Source organism: Marmota marmota, unplaced genomic scaffold (assembly GCF_001458135.2).
Source record: "Marmota marmota marmota unplaced genomic scaffold, marMar, whole genome shotgun sequence".
Taxonomy (NCBI): domain Eukaryota; kingdom Metazoa; phylum Chordata; class Mammalia; order Rodentia; family Sciuridae; genus Marmota; species Marmota marmota.
In genome coordinates this window covers 399,082-424,926 of record NW_026000143.1, presented here as the reverse complement: position 1 = coordinate 424,926, position 25,845 = coordinate 399,082, and the positions used below count along the sequence as shown (strand labels likewise).

At 57.1% G+C, this 25,845-nt stretch overlaps 1 protein-coding gene across 1 annotated transcript in view; it reads right to left on the bottom strand.

Annotated features, from left to right (window-relative positions):
- Chchd6 (coiled-coil-helix-coiled-coil-helix domain containing 6) overlaps nt 1–25,845 on the bottom strand; it is a 177,554-nt gene that overhangs the window by 11,189 nt on the left and 140,520 nt on the right. Inside the window, 1 exon segment of the mRNA XM_015506773.2 lies at nt 11,512–11,582. Within this exon segment, the coding sequence (XP_015362259.1) occupies nt 11,512–11,582 (71 nt within the window).

The following is a 25,845-nucleotide window of genomic DNA, read 5'->3' as shown; positions in this document are numbered from 1 at the left end:
GTCACATCTGTCACCTGCGCTGGGTCTGTTGGGCAAAAGGAGCAGAGACTTCCAGGCGCCCCTGTCCCCACCTGACGAGCAGGTCCAGATCTGTGGCCTGGGGCGGGCACAGGGCTGCAGGCTGTAGGAAGGCAGGTGCCCATGAGGGACAGGTCACTGCCCACCCGCAGGCTGGGGAACAGTCTCCCAGGGCCTCCAGCTGCTCTCCAGACCCAAGGCCCGGAGGACGCTCTCTGCGCGCTGACCCTGGGAGGAGCCAGGTGGGGGCTCCTCAGTACGGCAGATCTCCTCTGTCCCCCAGAGGCCACTCAAGGCAATCCAGAGGCCGGGTGACATTGTAGCCCTCCCCAGGGGGACTTCCCAGGGAAGTAATTGATTTGTTGGCGGGACACAAGCACTTTGGCAGCGGATCTGGGGCTCGGCGCAGTTGCTGGAGACAATGTTGGTTCCGGGCCTCCTGGGATCTAGAAGGATCTAGAAGGATCTAGAAGGTTCTAGATGGTTCTCGGCGATTCTATGAGCGGCCACTGACCCAGAGGGTGAAACAGCGGCTCACTCGGCTTCCTCCTCGTGAAGATGGGGTCCTGGCCTGGCCCACCCAGGCGGGGTCAGCTCCAGGAGAGGTGACAAGGCTCGCCCTTCCTTCAGTGGACAGTCTGTCCTCGCCCCTCTTTTCCAGGGGGTGTCAATGGAAGCCCATGAGCTGGGATCTTCGTGGGAATCCCAGTGACGCAGATCCTCCTGGGGTTCACTTGGAGTGGCACGCAGGGCCGGGGGCATCGAGAAGAGGGCGTGTCTGGGGCACGTCCACCTGACCTGGTCCTGTGGGTGGGCACCTGAGGCGGTGTCTCAGGGAGCGGTCACCAGCTCCTGAGGCCCGAGTCTTTCCTGTTTTCATTTTTATTTTTTGTCCCAGGGATTGAACTTGGGGGCCCTGGGCCACGGAGCCCCGTCCCCAGCCCTTTCTATATTGTATTTAGAGACAGGGTCTCGCTGAGCTGCTTAGGGCCTGGCTAAGTGGCTGAGGCTGGCCTCCACCTGGCGATCCTCCGGCCTCAGCCTCCTGAGCTGCTGGGAGGACAGGCGTGGGCCGTGAGCCATCAGCCTCATGAGATCAGAGACCGGCTGATGAGGCTGGCAGTCGGTGGGTGCTACAGAGTCACCGAGGGTCCAGAACGGAAGTGAAAGGTGCATTTAGAATCTCCTTCCACGTGCAGAACCCCAACTGCACCCCAGGGAGAGGACCGTGGCCGGGAAGGTAGCGGAACTGTGGAAAAACAACTCTCAGAACCTCCCTGCCGATTAGAAGAAGAAGAAAGATTGGCCTGTAATAACGTCTAATCCGCAGAAGCTGATCTCAATGTAACACTCAGAGCAAAACAAAAGTGTCACAAAGCAAAAGAGCCCCGGCTCCCGCCTTTGGGGACGCTGGCTTTATTCCCAAAGTGAGTCCATTAATAGAGTTGGGAATGAAATGCCATTTCGTCTTTGTTGAGGGAGGGGATTAACAAATTGTCGTCTCTAAGCTCCGTTTTTTGAGTCATGGATCTCTGAGCACTGAGAACGCACCAGGCTGAGGCCAGTGTGGCCCGGGGAGGCTGTGTGACGGCTGCCACCACTGGAACCCACTCACCTGGGCCTTGGCTAAAGGGCATGACCTGGGCCCTGGGGAGACCCGCAGCCCTAAACTGGGCCTGCCACCTCCAACGGCTCTCAGATGGCCTCCTCAGCCCCTCCACTCAGGTGCTGGTGGCCCCCAGCGTTGGTGGGGACAGTGGACAACCCTCAGGCGCTCTTGCTGGGCTCATCTCCTGGGCCTTGGTCAGGAAGCCCCTACACGACCCCCCCACTCCTGTTTTTGGTACTGAGATTTGAACTCAGGGACATGTGACCCCTGAGCCCTGTCCCCAGCCCTTTTAAGATTTTATTTAGAGACAGGGTCTCACTGAGCTGTTCATGGCCTCGCTAAGTGGCTGAGGCTGGCCTCCACCTTACGATCCTCCTGCCTCAGCCTCCTGAGTTGCTAGGATTGCAGGACACGGTACCTGACTGGTCCACCGTCATTTATAAAGCAGGAAGTAAGGTCATGCCGCAAACGTAGTCCAGGCTCTCCACGACTGCCTGCTGGGGACAGTGGCCCAGGTGTCACTGCAGGGGTTACTGGAGCGAGTCACTAGGTGGAGAGGCCTCTCTGTTCCCCACTAAGGCAACTCTTCCTGGGAGAAACACAGAGGCCACTGCCTGCCACCCAGGAGGGGCAGGGACAAAATGCCAAACGTGGGGGCGGAGGAAGTGGCACTTCTGTGGTTGGTGACACTGCGGGGGAGGAGGGCCAGCGACACCACACTTGGGGCCAGAGAAACGCAGTCGCTTCCCCTGAACATCTCCACGGCATGACGCAGGCTCTGTGGCTTCCTTTAGTAACAACATCATCATCTCTCACGGCCCGTCAGGAAGTTCTGCTCTAGATCTGCCTTAAGTTGTTATAGCTGCACTTCAAGGCTCCAGCCTTCACCCCGGCACATCCAACAGCACTTCCTCTTGGGAACTTTGGGTCAACCTGACGGCAGAACATGGAGTGCTCGAAGTTCCCCGTCTCAAGGTGTCACTGGTGACGTGGGGGACAGGAGGCCAGCTGGGCCCTAAGGAAGGCCAGATGCTGGCCCTGGAGCGTCCCACCCACACGCCAGCACCCAGGTGCTGCTCTTGTGCCCCAAGGTCCTCAGAATGCCGTAGGGACCCCAGGCTCAGCTGTGCTGGCCTCACCTGGAGTCGCACTCATGGGTGTCGCAGCCGGTCAAACGTCCAGGTGAGATCTCTTTGGAGCAGGACACGGCGGCCCGAGGACATTCTGACCCACAGAGTTCGTGGCATTAAGGGGTTCACCAGGGACCCGCCTCACACACAGGTTTTTTCTTTTGGTACCAGGGACTGAGCTCAGGGGTGCTGAGCCACCGAGCCACCTGCCCAGCCTTTTCTGGTATTTATTTTAGAGCCAGGGTCTAGCTAAGTGGCTGAGGCTGGCCTCCACCTTGCGATCCTCCTGCCTCAGCCTCCCAAGTCGCTGGGATGACAGGCGTGGGCCACTGGCTGGCTCTCGTACGTACATTTCAATGCAGATAAAGCTACAGTTGTCCCCTGGACCCTTTTCCTACTCCTGGTCTGCCCAGAGGCCAGCGTGTGTCCCTGTTGGCAGGGGCCTTGGGACTTTCCCTTGCTCCCGTCTCTCACTAACCTGCGAGTTCCTAAGTCAGGAGCCCTCCCGTTTATTGAGTACTTACTAAGTGCTGGGCATTGCCTTGCGGCATCTTCTGCACGAGCCCTGCTGCGTGCTGCGCCACAGGAGGCCCCAACAGCCCAGGGGTGGGTCCCTGCCCTGACTCCCGCGCTTGGTGCCCATCTGTCACGGCCGGGTCCTGGGATGCAGAGATAAGTAGGGGATAGCAGTGGCCTCTGGATGGGGCCATCGGTCAGCAGCAAAGATGCTTGGGTTGGAGTTTGGAAAGTGAGCCTCATCTGGAAGGGAAGGAGGGAGATCTCTCTGGAAAGAACCAGGAGGTGCGAAGGTGGAGGCTGCACGGGCCTCTCTTCTGCAGTCAGGGCTAACGGCGAGAGGCCCAGAGCGGACACCGTCATTGTCAGGACGCACCTGGCCCGGGGACCAGGGAGGTGACCGCTTCCCCTGGATCTTGGGAGCCTAGAGCCAAGGAGGAGGCCGGAGGCCATGCCCAGGACCCCTGCAAGGCTGCGGGGGACAGCTGTGGGGATACAGGACGGAGCAGAGGCCCGGAGCAGAGGCCCGCAGCTGGCCTCGTCATCCCACCCACACGCCCACCTGTGCCAGTCACTGGCTCCCCCTGGGTCTTCTAGGCACCCCTCGGCCAGCAGTCCTGTGGGTGCAGCCTGCAGGGACCTGCGGCTCAGAGGGTCCCCTGCCCCACACACGATGGGCTACAGGCTAAGGAAAACAACCAGGTTGTGCAGAGACAGCACTGAGCGACTCAGCCTGCAGCACTGAACGACATAACCACTCAGCCTCCAGCACCAAGCGACTCAGCCACTCAGCCTCCAGCACTGAGCGACTTGGCTACCCAGATTTCAGCACTGAGTGACTCAGCCACTAGGCCTCTAGCACTGAGCAACTCAGTCACTCAGCCTGCAGCACTAAGAAACTCAGTCTGCAGCACTGAGCAACTTGGCTATCTAGCCTCCAGCACTGAATGACTCGGCCTCCAACAATGAGTGACTTAGCCAGTCAACCTCCAGTACTGAGCGACTCAGCTATCCAGCCTCCAGCACTGAGCGACTCAGCCACTCAGCCTCCAACACCGAGTGACTCAGCCACTCACCCCCCAGTACTGAGCGACTCAGCTACTCAGCCTCCAGCACTGAGCAACTTGGCTATCCAGCCTCTAGCACTAAGTAACTCGGCTAACCAGCCTCCAGCACGGAGCGACTCGGCCACCCAGACTCCAGCACTGAGCAACTCAGCCACTAGGCCTTCAGCACTGAGCAACTCAGTCACCCAGCCTGCAGCACTGAGCGACTCAGCCTCCAGCACTGAGCGACTTGGCCACCCAGACTCCAGCACTGAGCAACTCAGCCACTTGGCCTGCAATACTGGGTGACTCAGCCACTAGGCCTTTAGCACTGAGCAACTCAGTCACTCAGTCTGCAGCACTGAGCGATTCAGCCTCTAGCACTGAGCGACTCGGCCACCCAGATTCTAGCACTGAGCAACTCAGCCACTTGGCCTACAGCACTGAGCAACTCAGCCAGTAGGCCTCCAGCACTGAGTGACTCAGCCTGCAGCACTGAGCAACTCAAGTCACTCAGTGGATCTGCAAGAAGCTCAATCCTTGCCCTGGACATTTCTGAGGGAGATATGGATCTTGGCAGGGTGCAGAAGGACAAGCTTGGACGCATACAGACCCACGCCCAGCGCAGCCTGCCACTCCCACGGCGGATCATGGAATCTTTGCTCCTGACTGAAGAAGGCACCACCCTGGTCCCTATTTCCCAGACCAGGACAAGTTTACTTTGTTTGACAGTTTACAAGTCAGCAAGTTTACTTTGGTTCTCACACCTGGGCCGCAGGGACGGCGCTGGATCTGCCCTGGGAGTTTGTTGTGCGCATGGAAACAGGTATCCTGAAACCGCCCCGCATCACAGTCTGCCAACTGCTTCTTCTAGAAATGTCTCCACTGAATTCTGTCTGGTCAAATAAATGCACTAAGTGGCTTTTGACTGGTCAGCTTCTCAAAGAGCTGGTCCGTCCGTTCAAACCTCAGAGTTTTTTTTTTCTTTTTTGGTCCTGGGGATTGAACCCAGGGGTGCTGACCCACTGAGCCCCGTCCCCAGCCCTTTTTAATATTTTATTTAGGGACAGGGTCTCTCTGAGTTGCTCAGGGCCTCACTAAGTTTATTCCTCAGCAGTTTGGAATAGAAATGTCTTTCCAAAGGTTATCTGAGGTTAACTAAACAGAGAAGTGAGAGAGAGGAGCATCTCTGAATGTTATCTGGATCAAAGAATGTTTAGAAGGCCATTCCATTTGGGCCTCAAATAGACGCCTATTGTTTTCATGGGCTTCAGCCGTCAGCTCACTAAAGTAGATGCAGACTGGGAGGCTCCGGGGTGTGTCAGCAGTTTTTAGTCTCTCAGGTGGGTCCAGACAGGACTGCCACCATTTTTGCAGAGAGTCTGACCTCCCAGGAGGGTGGAGGATCAGGCCGAGTCCGGCCTCTACATCCACACTTATCACAGCTCTTTGGATCAAAGTCCTTGGAGCTTGGTGACTCAGCCTCAGGAAGCAGTTAATGACCTTCTTCCTTCACCCAATTGTCCCCCGGCTCTTTGAGGGCTGGCTCTCCGTGGGGCTGGAGGGCTCCGACAAGTTTCCTGACAGGGAGAAGCCAAGGCTCTCAATGAATCCCACAGGAAGACGGCTGATGGCTGTCATGAAAAATAGACAGGACATGAGAAATGCAGGATGTCCCCCTGGGGTCTCGATCTCTTCCTTCAGGAAAATCGGAGCCATGTGGCCTGTTGTGCTGCTGGAGGCGGACGGTGTGCTCCTGGACAGACAGACTTGGGTATTTGTATCCAGTTCCCTGATGCGATTCTGCCCAAACAGGAGGCCCCCATGGTGACAGGCAGCTTGTGCAACACCGGGCTGGGTCCAGGCCTTGGTAAAACTTGGGGACCCAAGAAAAGGCAGGAGATGCTCCTGGGCCAGCCACACCCCAGCTGCTAAAAGGAACAGTTCAGCTGACTCTGCTTGGGTACTAGTTCCTCTGTCTTGAGTGGCCCTTTGACTTCTTGGAAAAGTCCAATTGTTCCTCAAGAACTCAGTGAGGATCTCTGCTTCCAAGCTTGGGGAAGACCTATGTCCTCCCCTGGAAGTGCGGAGAAGTTAGGTTGGGGAAGAAAATAAAACATCAGCAGCCTGGCGCAGTGGCGCATGCCTGGCACCCCAGTGGCTCGGGAGGCTGAGGCAGGAGGATCGCCAGGTGGAGGCCAGCCTCAGCCAAAGTGAGGCCCTAAGCAACTCAGGGAGACCGTGTCTCTAAATAAAATACAAAACAGGGCTGGGGACAGGGCTCAGGGGTTGAGTGCCCCCGAGTTAAATTCTGGTACCCTCAAATACCAAAAACAAACAAACAAACAACTACTTATAGCATCTAAGGGCCAAGTGCTAGGACCTGAAGGCCAAGATCATGAAGAGAGGGAGCCCTAGCAAGTGAGTGGCCATTCTTACAGCCATTTTTTATATTTTATTTAGAGACAGGGCCTCCCTGAGTTGCTGAGGCTGGCCTCCAACTTGCCATCCTCCTGTCTCAGCCTCCTGAGCTGCTGGGGATGACAGGTGGGTTTTCTCTTTTTTAAACACTGGATCACCTCTAGGCAAGAGGCCAGGAAGTCATCTAAAAGACCAGGGGAAGGCCAAATGGAACTTTCAAGAGGCTCAGTGGGCTGCGGGAATGAAAATCGTGGTTTAGAGCTCACCAAGAGAGAGAAGTCGTGGAAGGTCACATCCTAGGGCAAGCCACGGTCAGCTGGGTCCCTGACGGGAGCAGAGTGACCTACCTTTATCCAGGAAGCCACCAAGAACAGGGAAGGGGAATGTCACCAGGGCCTGTGTACCTCCTCCGTACCGTGCCTGGCATTCATCAGGAATCACCAGGCACACGAAGATGGGGCACAGGGCAAGTGGGGCAGAAAGGGCCCAGAAACGGACCCCGAGATGACTCTAAATAACTGAGATTCAAATGCTCAGGAAAATGGACAGCAAAAAGCAGAATTTCACCAGAGACTGGGAAACTTGGAAGAGAAAATGTAAGAAAAGCAATGGAACGTCTATAATGGGGGGAAAGAAAAGAAAGACCTTCAAATAACTGAAATTCGGAGCACAATAAATAGGCTTAAGGCAAACTTTTACCATCAAGAGGGGACCAGGGGCTGCAAGATCAATACAAGTGCGGGACATGGCACGGGGATCTTTATAAAAGAAAAAGAGAGAGAGAGAGAGAGAGAGAGAGAGAGAGAGACACACACACACACACACACACACACACACACACTAATACATGAAACTAGAATCCCAGAGAGAGGGAAAGAGAACACAGGGCGGGCATTATCTGAAGAGATAATGGCTGAGAAATTTCTAGAACTGACGAAACTCCAAGGCTTGAACCCCAAAAAGGGAAGGAGAGAGGATCTATATTGCTGGTGTCCCCAGAGAAGGTCAGGAACCCAGGATGAGGCTGGTGACATCTTTAAACACCTGAAAGGAATGACTGCTCCAGCCTTCGATGATGAAGGGGAGTAAGATGTTTCTAGACGATTAAAAACAGAGTTTCCAGCAAAGCCACCCTGAGAGAAGCCGTTGGTGGGGTGGGATTCGATCTTGGGAACAGGAAGCTGATAGATGAGTAAAGACAGGAAATGCAAATGTGACCGAGTGGCTTTGCTGGTGGACACAGACTGCTGCACCTGGTGACAGATCACAGAGAAGGTGGGCCAAGGCAGGACAAAGCCGGGTTCTAGAAAGTTCCCAGGAATCGACAGCATTTTCTCTAATCACAGCAGGTGCAACTGGAGATGAGTCACCAAAAAGGGTAACTGGAACATTGCCAAGAATTCAGAATGAAAATCCGAACATTTCTGAGTTGATGATGACCAAGATATCATTTCAAAACTGTCCTGTGGGCCCGAGGCCATGTCCTTTCACTTCTTTGGATAACGTGAATCACCTGCCCCAGGGCCTTTGCACAGCCCGAAACTTACTAAATGCGTTTCCTCCTCTCTTCTGGCCAACTTCTGAATTGCAGGTGTTACTCTGTCCAGAGTTCGGGTTCCTCTGAGGGGGTCTCTTTTTTTTCTTTTTGAACTCAGGGCACACTGAACCCGTGCTCTACCTCTGAGCGATGTTCACCACCTTTTTAAACTGTATTTTGCTTGATTTTGAGACAAGGTCTTGCGAAGTCGCTTAGGCTGGCTTTGAACCTGGGCTCCTCTGCCTCATTCTCCCGAGTCCCTGGGATGACAGGCGTGTGCCTGGAGTGGTATGTGCCTTTTTATTGGTTCTCTGTGGTCACACATGACATGGGGATTGACGTCGACTGTTTAACTCACACTTTTTTCCTTCCCAGGGCTCATGACGATAATCAACAGTGGTTCAGGAAATGGCTTGTTGTGCAATTCATTTCCAAACACCGTTCCCCGAGTGCTCTGCGCTTCTGCTGGTGGGGACCGGAGGAGTCGTATTCATTATCGTGTCCCCAGGGCCCAGCATGGTGTGTGGCAAACAGCAGGCGCTCTATGTGTGTGTGTGTGTGAGTTGATGAATGAAAACACGGACACACAGTTTACCAGCGGAGTAACCGCTCGGTTGACTCAAAGCTGCTAAAAGATGCTCCACTGTCTTGGAAGAGAGCTGCCTGTGTCACCGCTGCCAGTAGTTGGCGTTTCTTTCTGTGACATTTACAATCATCTGCTGATCCAAGAACCCGCCCAGAGACTCCCCTGGATATTTAAGGGAAACAGTGTCTGACTGTGCGCTGCTCCCTGATCGCTCTTTGGGAACAGGCAGAGTATTCTGGAAACTCGACTTATGTATCCAATCTGTTCACACCAGGTGAGTCCTGAGAAAGCCATTCAGATGACAGCCACCGTGGGTGACAGTGTGGGAGGCTCTGGGGCTGCAGATGAGGTGGCGCATGCCCGGGGGGCACCTGCTTCTCAGTTCCGAAGCCGAGAGCAAGTCGCTGGCAGAGAGAGGCAGGGTATGGGCCTGCTCCCTGGGCACGGGTGGCACCTTCCCTCTGTCTCCACAGGATGGAGGGACACAGGGAGCTCTCTGGGTCCCCTTATAAGGACACAAATCCCATTGCGAGGGCTCCACCTCAAAACCTCCTCACGTGGCCAAAGCTCCATTCCTGATACTGTCACCCTGGGGATCAGGTTCTTGGGGTCCACAGTCAGCGGTCACCACCGGCTGAGGATGTCCTGTCCGTTGTTAGGGGAGGAAGCGGTGGCCCGCAGAAGTGGAGTGACTCACCCAGGATCATAGACCCTGTGAGTGGAGGGCTGAGTCCGAGCCAGGTCTGTGTGACTCCAGGTGGCTCCCAGTGTCCCCTGCTGCCTAGTTTCTGTGTAGAAAGGGCCTTCAGGGGGCAGAGCTGACATAGACACAGGAAGAACATGGCTCTGGAGCGGTCGGAGCGAAATGGGACCCCAGCTCCAGTACAGCACCAGCTGTGTCAGCTTTCTGTCACTGTGACAAAGTGCCCGAGGAAATCTACTTAAAAAGAAGAAAGGTTTCTTTGGTTTGCGGTTTCAGAGGTTTTAGTCCATGGCCGACGGGTCTGTTATTGGGCCCTGAGGCAGCCCAGCCTGTCATGGAGGGGCTTGTGACAGAGGCTCAGTTCCTTCATGGCCGAGGGAAAGCAGAGAATCCGGGTGGGGACAGGGTGCCCTTGGAAGGCCCGTCCCCAGTGAGTTGACTTCCTCCTGCTGGATCCTAACTCCCAGAGGTCCCACCACCTGCCAGCACTGCCTGGGGCTGGAAGCCATCCTTCGACATGTGGGCCCTTGGGGACATTAAGACCTAGGCTACAGCACCTCTGTGACAGTGACCAAGTGAGGCGGGTGTCCGGCCTCTCCAGCCGCAGCCTCAACTCTTCATGGAGCAGGTGACCACCAGCAGGTGACAGGCCAGAACAGGGGCCTCACGGGGCTCAGTAAATGGCCCCTCAGCTTCCCTCTGGGTGACAGCACCTTGTCCCCACCCTGCCTGCAGAGGGGAGGAGGGGACTGCCTGTGATGACACAGGGCGATTCCCCAGCGGCTCCTGCTCTGCTCCAGGCTGCCTGGCGGCCACTTTGGGCCCCATGTCCCCTTTGATGTGGCTGCCCCCTCCCCCATCTGTACCCAGGCCCAGCCTGACATGGAGGAGGGACCCTTCCCAACAGGCCCGCTGCCCTCAACAGTGGTGCCCGCAGGAGGGTGGCACACAGCCGGCCCGGCCCTCCGTCCCTGGGTCCCGCGTTCTCCAAGCCCCTCTCCTCGTCCCCGTGCCCTGCTGAGCCGGGCCTCGGCCTGGTCCTGGCTGGGACACAGAATCCCGGACAACTGTTCCCTGTCCCCAAACCTGTCCTCATGCCACCTCGCCTCAAGTGTCTCCTGCTCAGGAACAAGTCCTGGGGCTCTTTCCTGTCCTCTCCTGTACCCTGGGGTCTGTCTGGTGACGTCACGGTCCTCACAGTCCTTCCTCCTGGCTCCCCTCAGGGCTCTCCGCAGCAATTACTTTGATCCCAGGGATGGAACCCAGGGACCCCGATCTCTGAGCCCCGTCCCCAGCCCTTTTTAGATTTTATTTAGAGACAGGTTCTCTCTGAGTCGCTCAGGGCCTCGCTGTGGCTGAGGCTGGCCTCCACTTTGCGGTCCTCCTGCCTCAGCCTCCCGAGCTGCAGAGACGTCAGGCGTGCGCCCGGTGCTCGACTCTGTGTCATGGTCACAAGTCGGCTCACCCTGGGGAGGGAGAGGCGCTGGCAGCAGCCTCAGCTCCCTGGGAGTTCAGTGTGGCCCGTCCTGCGTGTCACCAGGCCAGAGGTGCCTTACGGGAATCAGGAGTGAAGGAGTTGACTTTGGGGACATGAGAAAAATCCCAGGGCTTCCTCCACTAGCAGAGGGGCAGGAGAGCCTGGCAGTGTCCCTGCCTGACCCCCTGGCCTCTCGCCGCTCTGTGCCCCGCGAGCCCACACCAACGGCGCCAGCTGTCAGACAGGGGTCGGGTCTGCGTCCCCCCACTGTCACCTGCCGAGAGCGGGAAGGACTGACAGCAGATGTGGCCAACGACTGATGACCAATGGCTGCGGGGGTCCAGGGGACAGTGCGGGACAGATGGCTGCCTGTGATCAGAGAAAAGGGAGGCCAGGCCGGAGGTGCCAGGCGTCAGGCCACCCGAGGGACGCACGACGCAGGCCGGGTCCCAGAGAAGCAGCTCTCACCTGATGGCGCTCTCCGCCTTGGTCGCGGCCTCGCGGAACTGCTGCGACGACAGCTTGTACATCTCGGCGTTCTGGAAGACAAGGACAGGCCTGCTCAGTGACACTCCAGTCCCCGGGCTCCCGTGCCGACCCGGGACAAGAGGGCGCTGCGTCACAGATCGACAGATGCCGATTCCCTGACCAGCATCAAAGCTGAAGGGTGATCAGTCCACTGCTCGGGCTGCAGTGCTCACCGCTGCCTTGGAACATTCTAGAATACAGAGGCTGCAGGAGCCTCTCGTCAGGGTGGCCTCCCTCGGCCCATGAGCCCAACCTGCTGCCACCTGCTCTGGTAAAGAAAGCCCTCCTGGCACCCGGCCACGTGCATGTCTGTGTGTGCCCTCGACGGCTGCTCCCGAGGCAGGCCGAGCAGTCTGGCAGAGGCCGTGCGGCGCCCAAACCTGGGACCTTCACTATCTTCTCATGTGTCCCCAAGCCCCGTCCCCAGCCCTTTTTATTTCTTATTTAGAGACGGGGTCTTGCTGAGTGGCTGAGGGCCTTGCTCAGTGGCTGAGGCTGGCCTCCACCTTGCCATCCTCCTGCCTCAGCCTCCTGAGCCACTGGGATGTGGGCCACCCTGCCTGGTATATTCACTGTGGCTTTTTAAAAAAGTTTTAAAAAGTTTTAGTCGTAAACGGACACGATGCCTTTATTTCATTTATTTATATGGTGCTGAGGATCGAACTCAGTGCCCCATGTGCGCCAGGCAAGCGCACAGGAAGCAGGCTCTAGAATGCAGCCCTGCAGCCGGGCCAGGCCAGGCGGGCCTGTGGGGCGGGCAGGGAGTGGCCATAGCGGCCACCTCTCCCCAGGGCGGGTGATGAAGGCCACAGCCATGCCACACGGGGTCAGGCTGAGGCCAGACCCTTGGCAGTCCTGGGCCACCGGCCAGGGGCAGGAGGCCTGTGAGGGCCCGGGGACAGCCATCCTCAGACAGCGAGAGGCAAGGGGCCCCAGTAGCAGCCACGCAGGGACCCGGGGGCCATAGGTGGGTGGTGGGCCTTGCCCAGGCTCCCTGGGCGAGGAGGGCAGGTCTGGGCGGGAACCAGACGCTCTGGGGACTGTCCCACTGCAGCCCGGGAGGTCCATGGGGATGGGGGGCCCCTGAGGACAGGCCCTGGGTGGGGACTAGGGAGGCCACTTGGATGCAGGTCTGTGGGATTCCAAGGGGCCCCGAGCCCGGGCTTCTGGGAATCAGGTTCAAACCCAGAGACTGATCTTGCCTCAACCAACCCTGGGTGTCCTCGGCAGAGGTGAGGACAGAGAGGAGCCACATATATTATCTTTGGGCACCAGGGATTGAACCCAGGGGCCCTCGACCCCTGAGCCCTGTCCCCAGCCCATTATATATTTTATTTAGAGACAGGGTCTCCCTAAGCTGCTTAGGGCCTCACTAAGTGGCTGAGGCTGGCCTCCACCTTGCAGTCCTCCTGCCTCAGCCTCCCGAGCTGTTGGGATGACGGGTGTGGGCCCCCACAGACCCACATTTTAACCTTCACTCAGGACGTGCCGCCTGTGGTCTTGGGATGAGCCCCTTAATTCCTCTGAGCCTTGTTTGCTAAGCTGCAAGACGGGTGCCATCTACTTCCCAGGGTGGCTCAGAGATGGGCTGGCGCTCAGCACCCACTCCGCCCAGCACAGCCTTCTATGATGAGGCCCGGCCTTTTCTGACACTGACACGTGGCTCATCCCAAGTCCCTCTGCAGATCCTGCCTGTGTCCTTTCCCACAGACTCGCTCAAGCCTTCTCTTTGGCTAAACCCCTCACTTCCTGTGGCTTGTCACATCCATGGGGCCCCTTGGTGTCAGGCCCGGGCACCTGCTGACGTCCCTCTGGAAGGGAGACCCGGGGTCTAGACGGGGCCTGGCTAGCAGGAGACGCCCGGAGGCCTTGTTCTGGATTTTGTGCCACCAGGGACAGTCTGGCCGCAGCCGAGTTAGACTGCAAGCTCGGAGTGACCTGTGGTCAGCTAGATTTGTCATCGGAAGTACCCACAGGCCAAGAAGTGGCCGCGATGTCCCCACAGCAACTTCCTCTATTGTTTCTCAGAATGACTCAGTGAAACTCCCCTCCTCTCGGCCCCCGCTGTGGGGACCTGGGGACCGCCACCCCGGGTACAGGAAGTCCTCCCGCCCACGACTGGGGAGCATGGTGCTGGCTTCCTCTGCTCACCAGCCCTCACCCACAGGCCCCCCCCACCCGATCTTGCTGGAGGGGACCACGTGTCCCTCCCTCTTTGGGGGCAAGGTCACTCCATGGGTCACTACTACAAGAGGGCGACCAGGCCTGGCCACCAACAGGGCTCATCCTGAGAAGCCTCTCGGGGCCAGGGGACCCCAACACAAAAGCAGCCCGCTCCCTGGGCTCGTGGGGTCTGCACACAACACAGTGTCACCGTAACGAGGGGACCAGGGCCAGATGGTCCTCTTGGCAGCTGGACCCAGCGCCAGGGCCTGATCTTGTTCTTTACAGTGTTTTTGAGAAGTTATTAACTCCTGTGGCTTAAAGGACAAGGACAGGAGGGCAGAGGGCACCGAGCAAGGGCGGGTCTCCTGGTCAGCTGGTGCCCAGCCTGCCCTTCTTCCTCTGAGTGCCCCGCGAGCAAGTCCCCTGGGCCCTGGTGGGCACGCTGCGCAGCCAGCCTGCCCAGGGCCCGGATGTCCCTGACACCACAGCAGGTGACGTGTCCTGAGTCATTTTTCACTTCCCAGGGTCCTTACCTGTTTTCCCTCTGAATGAATCTTTCTGGGCTGGGGACCCTCCGCACAGAGTCCTTGGCCACTGTGCACGAGGCCCTGGGTCCGTCCCCAGCCCCAGAAACACCCACACAAATGCACAAACGAATCAGTGTCTCTGTGTGGCAGAGACGTCCCAGGCCACCTGTGTTCCCCACCACCACAACCGTGCTCAGAGGAACCTGCCGGCACCTAGGACTTGGTGCACACGTGAGTACATCTAAGGGAACATTCTAGAAGCCGAGTCCTTGGGTCAAATGGTGTATTATTATAATTTTTTTGGTACCAGGGATGGAACCCAGGGGCGCTCAACCCCTGAGCCCTGTCCCCAGCCCTCTTTATATCTTATTTAGAGACAGGGTCTTGCTGAGTTGCTTAGGGCCTCACTAAGTTGCTGAGGCTGGCCTCCACCTTATGATCCTCCTGCCTCAGCCTCCTGAGCGGCTGGGATGACAGATGTGCATCACTGGGCCTGCCTCCCCCTCACACTCTATCCCCCACAACACCTCACGCAGACGTAGGGACGCAGTAAGCCAGGAACCCAGCTCTTGGCTTAGGTGTGTGTCTTCCAGGGCTCGAGCCCCACAGTCACCATCCTCCAGGCCCATGGACGGGCGCTTGCCCTTGCACCGGCCATCACACCACACACCCCAACGCTCAGGCTTCTCTCTCTGCCCTGCGCTCATGGCTCGCCGCTCCTGCCCTGGCCCAGGACAGCAGGCCAGTCTCCTCTTCCGCCAGTTCCCGTCCCCCCCAGCTGCCCGCCGAGCTGCCCTCACCCTCGTGCTCTCTTTTGATCTTGCAAATCCAGGCCCTTGGAGAAATCAGACGGTCTGAAATATGGAAACCGCTTGCAAAGTAATTGAAGAAACACTGTGACTTTTGAAACCCACAGAGATAACACTCGCACCTTCCTCCTCACGTTATTTAATTTTTAATGGCAGATTTAATTAATGGAGATCAGGCCTTGCGCCTTCAGATGTGCGCCGAGCAGCTGGAGGAGGGGAGGAGGGGCGGCTGTGTGCAGGGCGGAGGAGGAGGCTGTCCCGGGGAGAAGAGGAGCACCTGCAAGTCGTCACTCAGGATCCTGAGACGCCGTCACTCAGGGCAGATTCACTGCCATGCCCTTCGGGAGAGTCCCCAGCAACTCGCGGGGTGCCAGGGTTCCTCTACAGAACCAGGGGTCGCGCCTCCCGAGGCCTAACTGGGGAGATGGGCTCCACCCTTAGCCCTGGACAGGAAAAATACAAACTGGCCCTGCTGTCCCCTCACTTAACGAGGAAAGCCTGTAGCCGAGCAAAGTGCTGCACACGTGTCCTCCCAGAGGCTCGGGAGGCTGAGGCAGGAGGATCACAAAGTGGAGGCCAGCCTCAGCAACTTGAGTGCTCCTGAGTACACTCCCCTGTTACCTCCCCCCCCCGAAAAGCCCCAAAAAAAAAAGAGTCTAAAGGGGATCCAAGCGTTCCCGGATGTATGTGTAACCAGAAAGACAATTAAGGTGCATTCTAAGAATAATGGCAGGTAGCCCAGGGGGCAGTGGTGACAGGCACGTGTGGGCCAGGGGCTCAGACTATGGTGGGGTTGGGAAGCTCCTCCCAGTGTCCCTGCAGGCACCTGTCAAGACCTCTGTGTAAAAGGGAGGAGGGTGACAGGAGGTCCTTCCTAGGACATGGCGGGCTGGGAATGAGGTCATGCACAAAGAATGCTAGGAACAGGGTGGCCGCGGTCACGCCCCGTCAGTGTTTGCACAACTCCACAAACATCCCCCACTGGGACCCACAGGAGCCAGCAGCCATCTGAGGGGACTGATGGGCGTCTCCCTGGGGAGGGCCAGTCCACAGAGGTGGGCTCCAGCCTCTTCTGGGCATGCGTGGGCCGCAGGGTGGGTCACGGTCCCTGGCACACAGCGGTCTTCGATGCAAAGTCCCTGAGTAGCTGGGGACGGTCAGAAGCACTCAGGGCGCAGTGGTCGACTTATGAGGGGAGAGGGTTTGCTGAGCCCGTCTGTCCCTAAGGGAGCTGGCCGGCTGATGTGGAACGCAGCTGGGCACAGCCGAGGGCACAACCAGGGAAGGGGGACACTGAGGCGTGGCCAGGAAGAGTCCGAGGACTTCGGTGGGAGTCAGGAATTTGGAATCTTCGTCCCAAAGTGGGGGCATTGGGCCAAACGCTTTGGGGAGGAAGGAAGCATCCCGGGCACCAGGCTCCGGGTCCTCCAGCAATGTCCCGAGAACTCAGACCCAACAGGGACACGGCTGCTCACCAGGTGCAGCGGCCTTCCTCTGCCGGGCACTGTGGGGGGACTGTCCAGCAGGCAGATCCTGGAGGGCTCGAGGACAACTGGAAGGTCAAGGGGAGGAAACTGAGGCTGAGCCAGGCAGATCCTGCCCCGGGTGTCGCCCCCTTGGCCACGAGAGCACGCTCTGGCCACAGCTCCGGGGGACTCCCACACAGGTCCCGGGTGCCCAGGGGTCCCCCAGGAAGAAAAGCATCGAATCAAAAGCCACGTGAGCGGAACGCGGTGCCGATGCAGGGAGATGGCCCTGCAGAAAAGCAGCCAAGCCCAGAATCCTGGCTGTGCGGGGCGCAGGAGGGACGCTGGCAAATGGGGGCCGCTGGACACGGGCCAGGGCCAGGGCCAGGGCCAAGGCCGGGAAGCCCCAGAGCCCGAGAGCAGATTGCAGAAGGCGCGTCCCTGCCAAGGCGCTGTCCGCACGGCCAGGCCTGGTCAGCCGGGGCCCCGGAATCTCGCAGCCTAATTAGCCGGAGCTTCTGGAAGCTCGCAGAACGCGGGTTCCCAGGGCAGGGGAGGCGATGGGCGGTCGGTGTGGAGCTGCTCACGTGGAAACAGCCAGGCTCGGGCGGAAAGGAGCAGAGTGAGGCTTCCTAAACAGGCCCAGATTATCAGTGTGAGTGTGACTGTGAGTGAGTGTGTGTGTCAGAGTGTGAGTGTGTGTGTGATTACGAGCGTATGAGTGTGTGTATGAGTATGTTTGAGTGAGTGTGTGTGTTTGAGAGTGAGTGTGACTGTGACTGTGTGAGAGTGTGTGTGATTATGAGTGTGAGCACAAGTGTGTGTTTGAGGGTGTGAGAGTGTGAGTGTATGAGTGTGATTATGAATGTGTGTGTCAGAGTGAGTGTGTGAGTCTGAGTGTGTGTGTATGTGAGTGTGATTATGCGTGTATGAGTGTGTATATGAGTATGAGTCTGAATGTGTGTGTTTGACGTGTGACTGAGTATGAGTGTGTGAGTGTATGACTGTGTGTGTGTGAGACTGTGATTGTGAGTGAGTAAGTATGTGTGAGTATGAGTGTGTGTTTGTGTGAGAGCGTGTATGAGTGTTATTATGAATGTGTGTGTCAGTATGTGTGATTATGAGTGTCAGTATGAGTGTGTGTGTGAGACTGAGAGTGTGTATGAGTGTGTGTGTGTGACTGTGTGAGAGTGTGTGTATCAGTGTGATTATGAATGTGTCAGAATGAGTGTATGTGAGTCTGAGTGTGTGTGTATGAGTGTGATCATGAGTGTATGAGTGTGTGTATGAGTGAGTCTGAATGTGTGTGAGGTGTGACTATGTGACTGAGTATGAGTGTGTGTGACTGTGTGTGAGACTGATTATGAGTGTGTGTGACTGTGTGTGTATGAGTGTGTGTGTTTGAATGTGTGTGAGAGCGTGAGTGTATGTGTGTGACTGTGATTATGAATGTGTATGTCAGAATGAGTGTGTGAGTGTATATGTGTGAGTGTGATTATGAGTGTATGTGTGTGTATGAGTGAGTCTGAGTGTGTGTGTGTTTGTGTGTGTGAGGTGCGACTGTATGAGTGTGTGTGAGGGTGTGTTTGTGTCACTGTGTGTGTGAGACTGTGATTATGAGTATGTGTGAGTATGAGTGTGTGTTTGAGTGTGTGTGAGAGCGTGAGTGTGATTATGAACGTGTGTGTCAGAGCGTGAGTGTGTCGAGAGTGTGTGGAGTATGAATGTGTGTGTTTGAGTGTGTGATCATGAGTGTGTGTGAGTATGAGTGTGAGTGTCCTCCCTTCCTGACCTGCCCTTGCTTTATGTCAGACAAGGTGCACAGGCCAGGGTCAGCCCAGAGCCCCCCTCGGCCCCCAGGGCGCCCTATCTGAGATGGTGACGCTCCAAAGCCCCCCACAGCCGTGCCCCGTCCTTCTCTCTGGCCTCAGCCCTGGCCCTGCCTGGACGCCCGGCTCCTGTTCGCTGGACACTGCTCTTTTGCGTCAGGGTGACCTGCGCTTCTTGTCCTCCTCAGACCCTCAGATCTCCCCGCGGGGCACTGGCTCCGACCTCATGTCCAGCTCTGGAGCCCGGACAATCGGGTGACCTGCCTCCTCCGCCCGTGGGTGTGGGGACCCTGGAGTCCCTCAGGAATCTGTCCTGAGCAAACTCAGGCTCCCAGCAGGGGACTCTTGATGGCCTCCTTGCCCACGCCCACTAGCTGCTCCAACCCTACCCTGTCACCATGACCCTGGGTCCCTAGTGCCAGCAGAGGACGAGGTCCCACCCACAGCACCTTCCTGTGGGACCCAGCGTCCTCCGCCTCTGCGTCCTCAGAAGACACCTACCATCCATCTGTGTCCCTGAGCACTGTGCTGACTGTGACGCAGGACGGTCGGCCACAATGGCGGGGAGCAGTGCACTGGATGAGACGCAGGGGCCTAAAGGGAGGGGAGGGGACAGGGGAATGAATGGGACCTCGCTTTCCCATGTTCACAGAGGAACCCACGACCAGGGACACCCCACAGCAGGTCCAGCCACAGGAATGGACCCCCATTAGAACAAGTCACACTCCGTGCTTGCACAATTTGTCCAAATGCACTCTACTGTCGCGTGCATCTAAAAAGTGTGGTAAGCCATTCTTATAGACCGTGGCCGCCATTAGAAGATGGCGCCGGCTTCCACTGTGGCCTGTGATAAACAACTCCTTTTATGGAGAGTTGGCGCGCAATCCCTTACCACCCTATGAGAGAGATCCACGTGGCGGCTTGGGATTGGGACGCGGGGGGCTTTATTAAGCTGTGCTTGGGTGTGTCGGGCGGCGGGGCGCTAGAAGGTGATACATGACTCAAGGCCTGAATAAACTGCTGAAAGAAGAATCCTGTGTCGTGTTTCCCTTGCCGGCGAGGGGTCGCGACAAAAAAGAACCAGTAAAAATCTTTAAAAAATGCAATGATCGGGTTAGGAACACAGCTCAGTTGGTAGAGCGTCACCTCGCATGCGCAAGGCCCTGGGTTCAATGCCTAGCATCCCCCCCCCCCCAAAAAAAAGTGTACTTTAACTTGCAACACATCTAGAAATAAACATTCAAGAAAGGCACGCAGAGATGAATGACATGAACTAAAGAGCGCTGTGCCCAGTCCCTCGAAGTTCCACTCGTCTCTTTCATTAACTGGACAAATATTTATTGAGGGTCTATTATTTACCAAGCTGGTTCCATTACCAGTGAACAGTGCAGTAAGCACAAGAGGTGACAGTGTGTGTGTGTGTGTGTGTGTAAAAGGAAGTCAGTGACTCTATATAGTCCCAAGTGCCACTTGAAAACCCAAAGCAGTCAGGCGCGGTGGCCCACGTCTGTCATCCCAGTGGCTGGGGAGGCTGAGGCAGGAGGATCACAAGGTGGAGGCCAGCCTCGGCAACTCGGCGAGACCCTGTCTCTAAATAAAATTAAAAAAGGGCTGGGGACGGGGCTTAGTGGGTAGGTACCCCTGGGTTCCATCCCCAGGACCCCAAATAGATAAATATAAATAAAAACCCAAAGCACATAAAGTGGGGGAGTCATCTTAAACAGGACATCAGGGAAGGGAGACCTCTGTCTCTGCGGGGCGACACCAGGCGGAAACCCGAAGTGTGCTCCACAAGTTCTTGGGACAGCAGGGTGACAGTGGCTGGGAGACTTTCAAGGACAAAAGGAAGTGACACAGAGCGGGGTCATGCTCACGCGGAGCCTGTCCCAGGGTGGCGAGCTGGGAGGTGCGGCGGGGTGCGGGGGGCACATCCGATTTCCATTCTGTAAGAGTGGAGGCAGCCTGGCCACCGAGGCTTCTGTAGTGACCTGGGGGAGGGACAGCCGGGTCACTGAGTGCAGGGTGACAAACGAGATCTCTTCCAATGGTGGTGGTGGGGGCTGTCTGAAATGCTCAGGAGACAATGGGTGGGAAGGCCACAGGAATGAGGAGTGGGGTGGGGGGAGACCAAGAACTTGGTGGCTTCTGCAGTGGTCACCCCCCAGCAAGCCTTGGCTGAGCCCTGAGATCTGGGTGGCCCTCACAGAAGGGCACTGCGCAGGCTGCATCCTGCCTCTGTGGGCCTCTGTCCCCTGGGGGACCCCCCTTCCAAACGCTCCTCCTCTTTCCAAACCCCGACCCCCTGGCTCTCATGTTCTGGACAGTCACCTGTCAATCACCACAGCTTCCTGACCCTGAGGGGACCCATGTCAAACTGGCGACACATGCAGACAGCGCTGTCCCTTGAATCCTTCCTTGTCTCTCCACCATCCTGGTCTCATCCAATATATATATCTATTTTTTGGTACCAGGGATGGAACCCAGGGGCGCTAACCCCGGAGCCCCGTCCCCAGCCCTTTTTCTATTTTATTTAGAGACAGGGTCTTGCTGAGTTGTTGAGGCTGGCCTCCAACCTGCGATCCTCCTGCCTCGGCCTCCAGAGCCGCTGGGAAGACAGGTGTGTGCCACCCATCCATCTTTATTATCTTATGACTGGACAATTACAAGGATACAGCTGACACACACGCCATCCTGTCCCCTGCTCCTGCTTCCTCTGGCTCAGTTTACCTTGCCCTCCACTGGCAGAGGGTTCCTTAAACCCAGATCCCAGCTGACACCCTCTAAAACCTCCCAGTGCCAGCAGAGTGGCATCCAAGAGTCTCCCTTTGGGATGGGGCGGACTTGGTAATGACCTTGGCCTTGTCCCTGCGTCCTCTGCACCTCAGTCAGTGCCTCTCTGTCCTCTAGGCCTCGCGATGTTGTGGACACTGCTTCCTCTGCTCATCCTCTCCTGTCCACCTGCGTTGACACCCAACAGTGTCCTTCTGCTTGACAGCGCCATTCTTCTGCAGGGCAGAATGAACCAGTCCCCCCGTGCTCTGTACCAAGACAGGCATCCCACCATGCACTGCAGCCACCGGCCCCTGGGGCCCCCTGGCTTGGCCTGGGGTCTGCCAGGCTCTGGGCCACTTTCCTATTTTCCTGGCTCATGCTGGGTGCCTTCTCAGCTCAACCTACGGGGTGGCCCACCCGAAGGACATGCCTCACCACACCTGGCCCACCCCTGCCAGGTTCCACACCCCTGGGAAGGTTCCACACCTCTGTCCTGAGCTGTCCAAACCTGCTGTGGGTGACACGCTCATGAGGGTGCTGGGCCTGTGGCTTTAGGGGAGACCCTCCCGGAAGCGGATCCTTGGCGGAGGGGACTCTGGGGCAGGGCCCAATGTCATGCTCTGTCTGTTGGCGCCATGGCCAGGGTCGGAGACCTGTGCTCTGTCTGTGTCTCCCGGGGGTTGGCTGAGTCTCCTGACGTGTCCGCCACTTTGGGGTGCGTGTGTCGCTGGCTGAGCGGCTGGGGGGATTCACTCCCCCCTCCTTACAGGGGAGTGAAGGGTCAGAGCCGCGAACACCCCTTCGCATGTCCTAAGGTGACACACAAATGTAGGATTGTGTTAATTAGTCATAACTGCACAGGTTTTTGAAGAAAATGGATTTACACTGAATACTAACCACCAGCCGTCGGAGGACGAGCGGGGGTGACGGGAGAGAGCTGGGTCTCACGGCACAGGGCTGGGTGACAACCTCACTTTGTGGCCCGGCTGTTCCAGGCTGCAGAGGCCTGGTGAAGGTGGCCAGGGACATACCCACCCCAAGAACCCATGGCTCCTGGGAACCCAAGCCCAGTGACGTGTGACAGAGGTGGCTACAGAGGAGGGTGAGGGCAGCTGCTTGGCCCTGTCCCTGTGGGAGGTGGTCTAAGAACTGAAGGGAAGGGCTTGTTTGAGGGTAAAGACGGGGATCTGAAGAAGTGAATTCAAAACAGTGGGATCATTCAAGCATAAGCCCACAGAAGAAGTGTCTGGTAACCAATTAAGAAAAAACGACACAGTTCCATCTGAAGTGACATCTGAAAAAGTTTTAGGTAGGGCACGGTGGCCCACGCCTGTCATCCCAGCGGCTCAGGAGGCCGAGGCAGGAGGATCGCAAGGTGGAGGCCAGCCTCAGCCACTTAGCTAGGCCCTAAGCAGCTCAGTGAGACCCTGTCTCTAAATAAAGTATATTTTATAGTTTATTTAATAAACTATAAAATATAGTTTGTTTATAGGGCCCCTGGGGATACACGGGAGAAAGGTCAGGTGGTTGAGCGTAGAGCGCCTGCCTAGCACGCGTGAGGCCTTGGGCTCGACCCTCAGCGCCACGTGAGAAGTAAATAGATAGAATAAAGGTCTCGTGTCCATCAACAACTAATAACAGACACGATGAAGAACCCGCCCCTGCCCTCAAGCAGCTGATGGTCCAGGAGGGGAGACATACTGCACGGGTTCGGAGACCCTGAGCAGCACATGGAGGGCGGAAACTTCCAGAAGCATCAGACAGCCTCCTCACAGTGGGGTGGGTGCTGAGGATGGCACCAGAGCCCAGTGTCAAGTGCTCTGTAAATAAGCAGCCAGGTCTCCTACCCGGACACTCTCTGCTTGAGGAGAAAAGGGCACCCCAGAGGGTCAAGCGAGCAGTCAAACAGCGTCTGGGTCTCAGTTCTGCCGAGGAAGCGCAGGGTGGTGTCCCCCAGCCTGATTGGACAGTCCAGGGGCAGCGAGCGGGACTTGCTGGCAGCAGGAGGTGGCCTGGTGCTGGGCCCACAGACCCAAGGGCCTCACTGCCAACAGCCTGTGCAGATGGCAGCAGGAGGGGAGGTCTCAGTGGGACCCACTGAGCAGAACTCTCAAGGGCAGGGCGTCTGTGGGGGCCCCCGAGCCACCCCCAGGCCTCATGGAGCTGTGAGAATAAAGGATCCGCAGTCCCATCCTCTAGGGTCACAACCCCCAGGACGGTCCCTCAAGGAAGGCTCCTGATCTGGATCCATCCAGCCAAGACCTCAGAGCCCGGGGTGGCTGGAGGAGAGGAAGGGGAAGCGCATTTCAGGGAGAGGGAACAGCATGTCCAGGGTCCCCGGGGACACATGGAAGAAAGGTCAGGTGGCCGGAGGTTGTCTACGCCAAGTGCAAAGGATCTCGTTCAATTCCACCAGCCAGCGAAGTGGGAACGGCATCTTTTTATAGATGAGAAAACAGATTCGGAGGGAAGAAGAAACCCACCCAATGTCACAGAATCGGCGAGTGGCCGAGGCCAGACCGCGGGACCCCACACCAGGCACCAGGCGAGGGAGGGAGAGAGTCTTCAGTTAAGACCTGGTGAGGAGGATGACCAGGACACCATCAGATGGACAAGCAGGTTTGCTCTGTTAACAACGATCCCGGTTGAAAGAGGGACACTTTGTCAGTGGCAGGCTCAGGAGGCTGAGGCAGGAGGATGGCAAGTTGGAGGCCAGCCTCAACGACTTAATAAGGTCCTAAGAACTCAGAAAACCCCTGTCTCTGAATAAAATATAAAAAGGGCTGGGGATGGGGGCTCAGTGGCTAAGCACCCCTGGGCTCAATCCCTGGTATCAAAAGAGAGAAGGGATCATTAAATTAGTCAGGCTAATGTGAACCACAGGTACGTGAAAGAAACTCTGAGGGTCCAGAGGACACAGGGTGGGTCATGCGGACAGGGGACAACTGAGCTGGTCTGGAGCAGAGACCCAGGCCTGCAGCTGCACAGGGACCTCTGTTCTGCTTCTAGGCTGCGAACATCCTTAAGATAAACTTGTACTTCCCGAGAAAACTAGCCTCCTCTAACCAAGGCACTTTCCACAAAGTCCCCAAGGGCAGAGGAGAGAACACGTACCCTCCAGGGTCCAGGGGTAATGCCAGAAGTGGCCCGAGGCAAGGAAGGATAAAATTGCTTTGAAATTGCGTCTTTTATCTCGAAACACAACTTGAATTTTCCAAGCTATTCCATAATATCAGTGTTTGCTTTAATATAAAAATAGCATTTCTCCCCTCGACACCTCATGTAAAATTGATGACCGGGGAAGAGGTGCCCTTTCGTCTGTGGCTTTCCTATGTACTGCCTGGTAGGTGAGGGGCACCCCTGGGGGTATCCACTCTGAGGGTGCTTATCCTGGGGTGTGGGGTGCTAGGGCTTGGGGGGGGGATGGCTGAGCTCTAAGGGCCTCCCAGCTCTGACCTGCAGACTGTGAGCCCCAGGGCTAAGTGGCACTCGGGGGCCAGTTCTTACCTACTCTGAGCAAGAGGCCCATGTCCTGCCCCACGTCCAGCCAGGCAATCGCACAGCCAGATGCAAGTCCTTTAAAAGACTTTTACTCCTTCCTACCAACCTACATCAGATGGCGGGATGCCACAGGGACAGTCTGTGTTGGGGACATAGTCAGCAAATCCAGCCAAGGAAAAGTCTGGGGTCAAAGAGGCCCCCTCCTACCACTAGGCTCTGCAATTCTGTCCTCCCTATCCCAGGCCTGGGGAGCTCTGCTCTCCCTTCCCAGCTGACTCACCGTGCCCTGGGGCAAGTCGCCTCACCTCCCCGGGTTGTGGCAAAATGAGGCAATTAGATCACACTGATTGGAAGGTGCTTTGCAGCTTGAGGATGTTGGGTGTCAGCTCTGCAGCATCAGCAGGAACGGGAAGGCTGACACACGGCAGAGGAGCGAGGCATGGTGGGTTATTAAGGTGGAAGAAAGTGGGCTTCACACAGTGCAGCGTGATTTTGTGTGCCTAAAACACACTCTGCAATACGCATTCAGGTTTCCTGAAGGGGTTTAAAGACACACTGGCAGTGGCCACTCTGGTGAGGGGGACAAGGAGCCGGCGGGAGAGAGGCGAGTTCAATGTTGCATTGACTGTAAATGCTTTATCCCAGGCATTCGGGACTTTTTAAATGGAATAACTAAAGGCCTAGGAAGCACCTGCTGTCACACAAGCTGTGGCAGCACCTCTGGATCCCTGCTGGGCACCTTTGGTGCAGGAAGAATGAAGGCCAGGATCGCTCCGCCTCACCTGTGTGGCTGGGCCACCTGCACCTTGCTAATCAGCAAACAAAAGAGGCTTCCAGGTCGCAGGACCTTGGAGACCCCTCCCAGGAGTCTCCCACCCTCGCCTGGCCAGCCCTCTAGCGCCAGGGCACCTGAGCACAGGCACCCTGCCGCTCCCCACCACGGGCATGCGCGGTGCTGATGGGGAGATGGGCACGTGGGCCAAAATGGAAGGCACCTGCCAACTTCTCTCTTTCAAAGTGCAGCCTGCAGCCCTCCTGTCCACTCCACAGCTTCCTGGTGGCCTCCCACCCATCCCCTCTGCACCTCCTGTCTCTTTCTCCCTAAGTTTAATGGCCGTCCTTTGTCTTGTAAAGGCATGAGCTGTCTCTGGGCCTCAAGAGTGGCCCCCAGGCGCAGAGGCCGAGTGGCAGGTGCCCTGGGCCC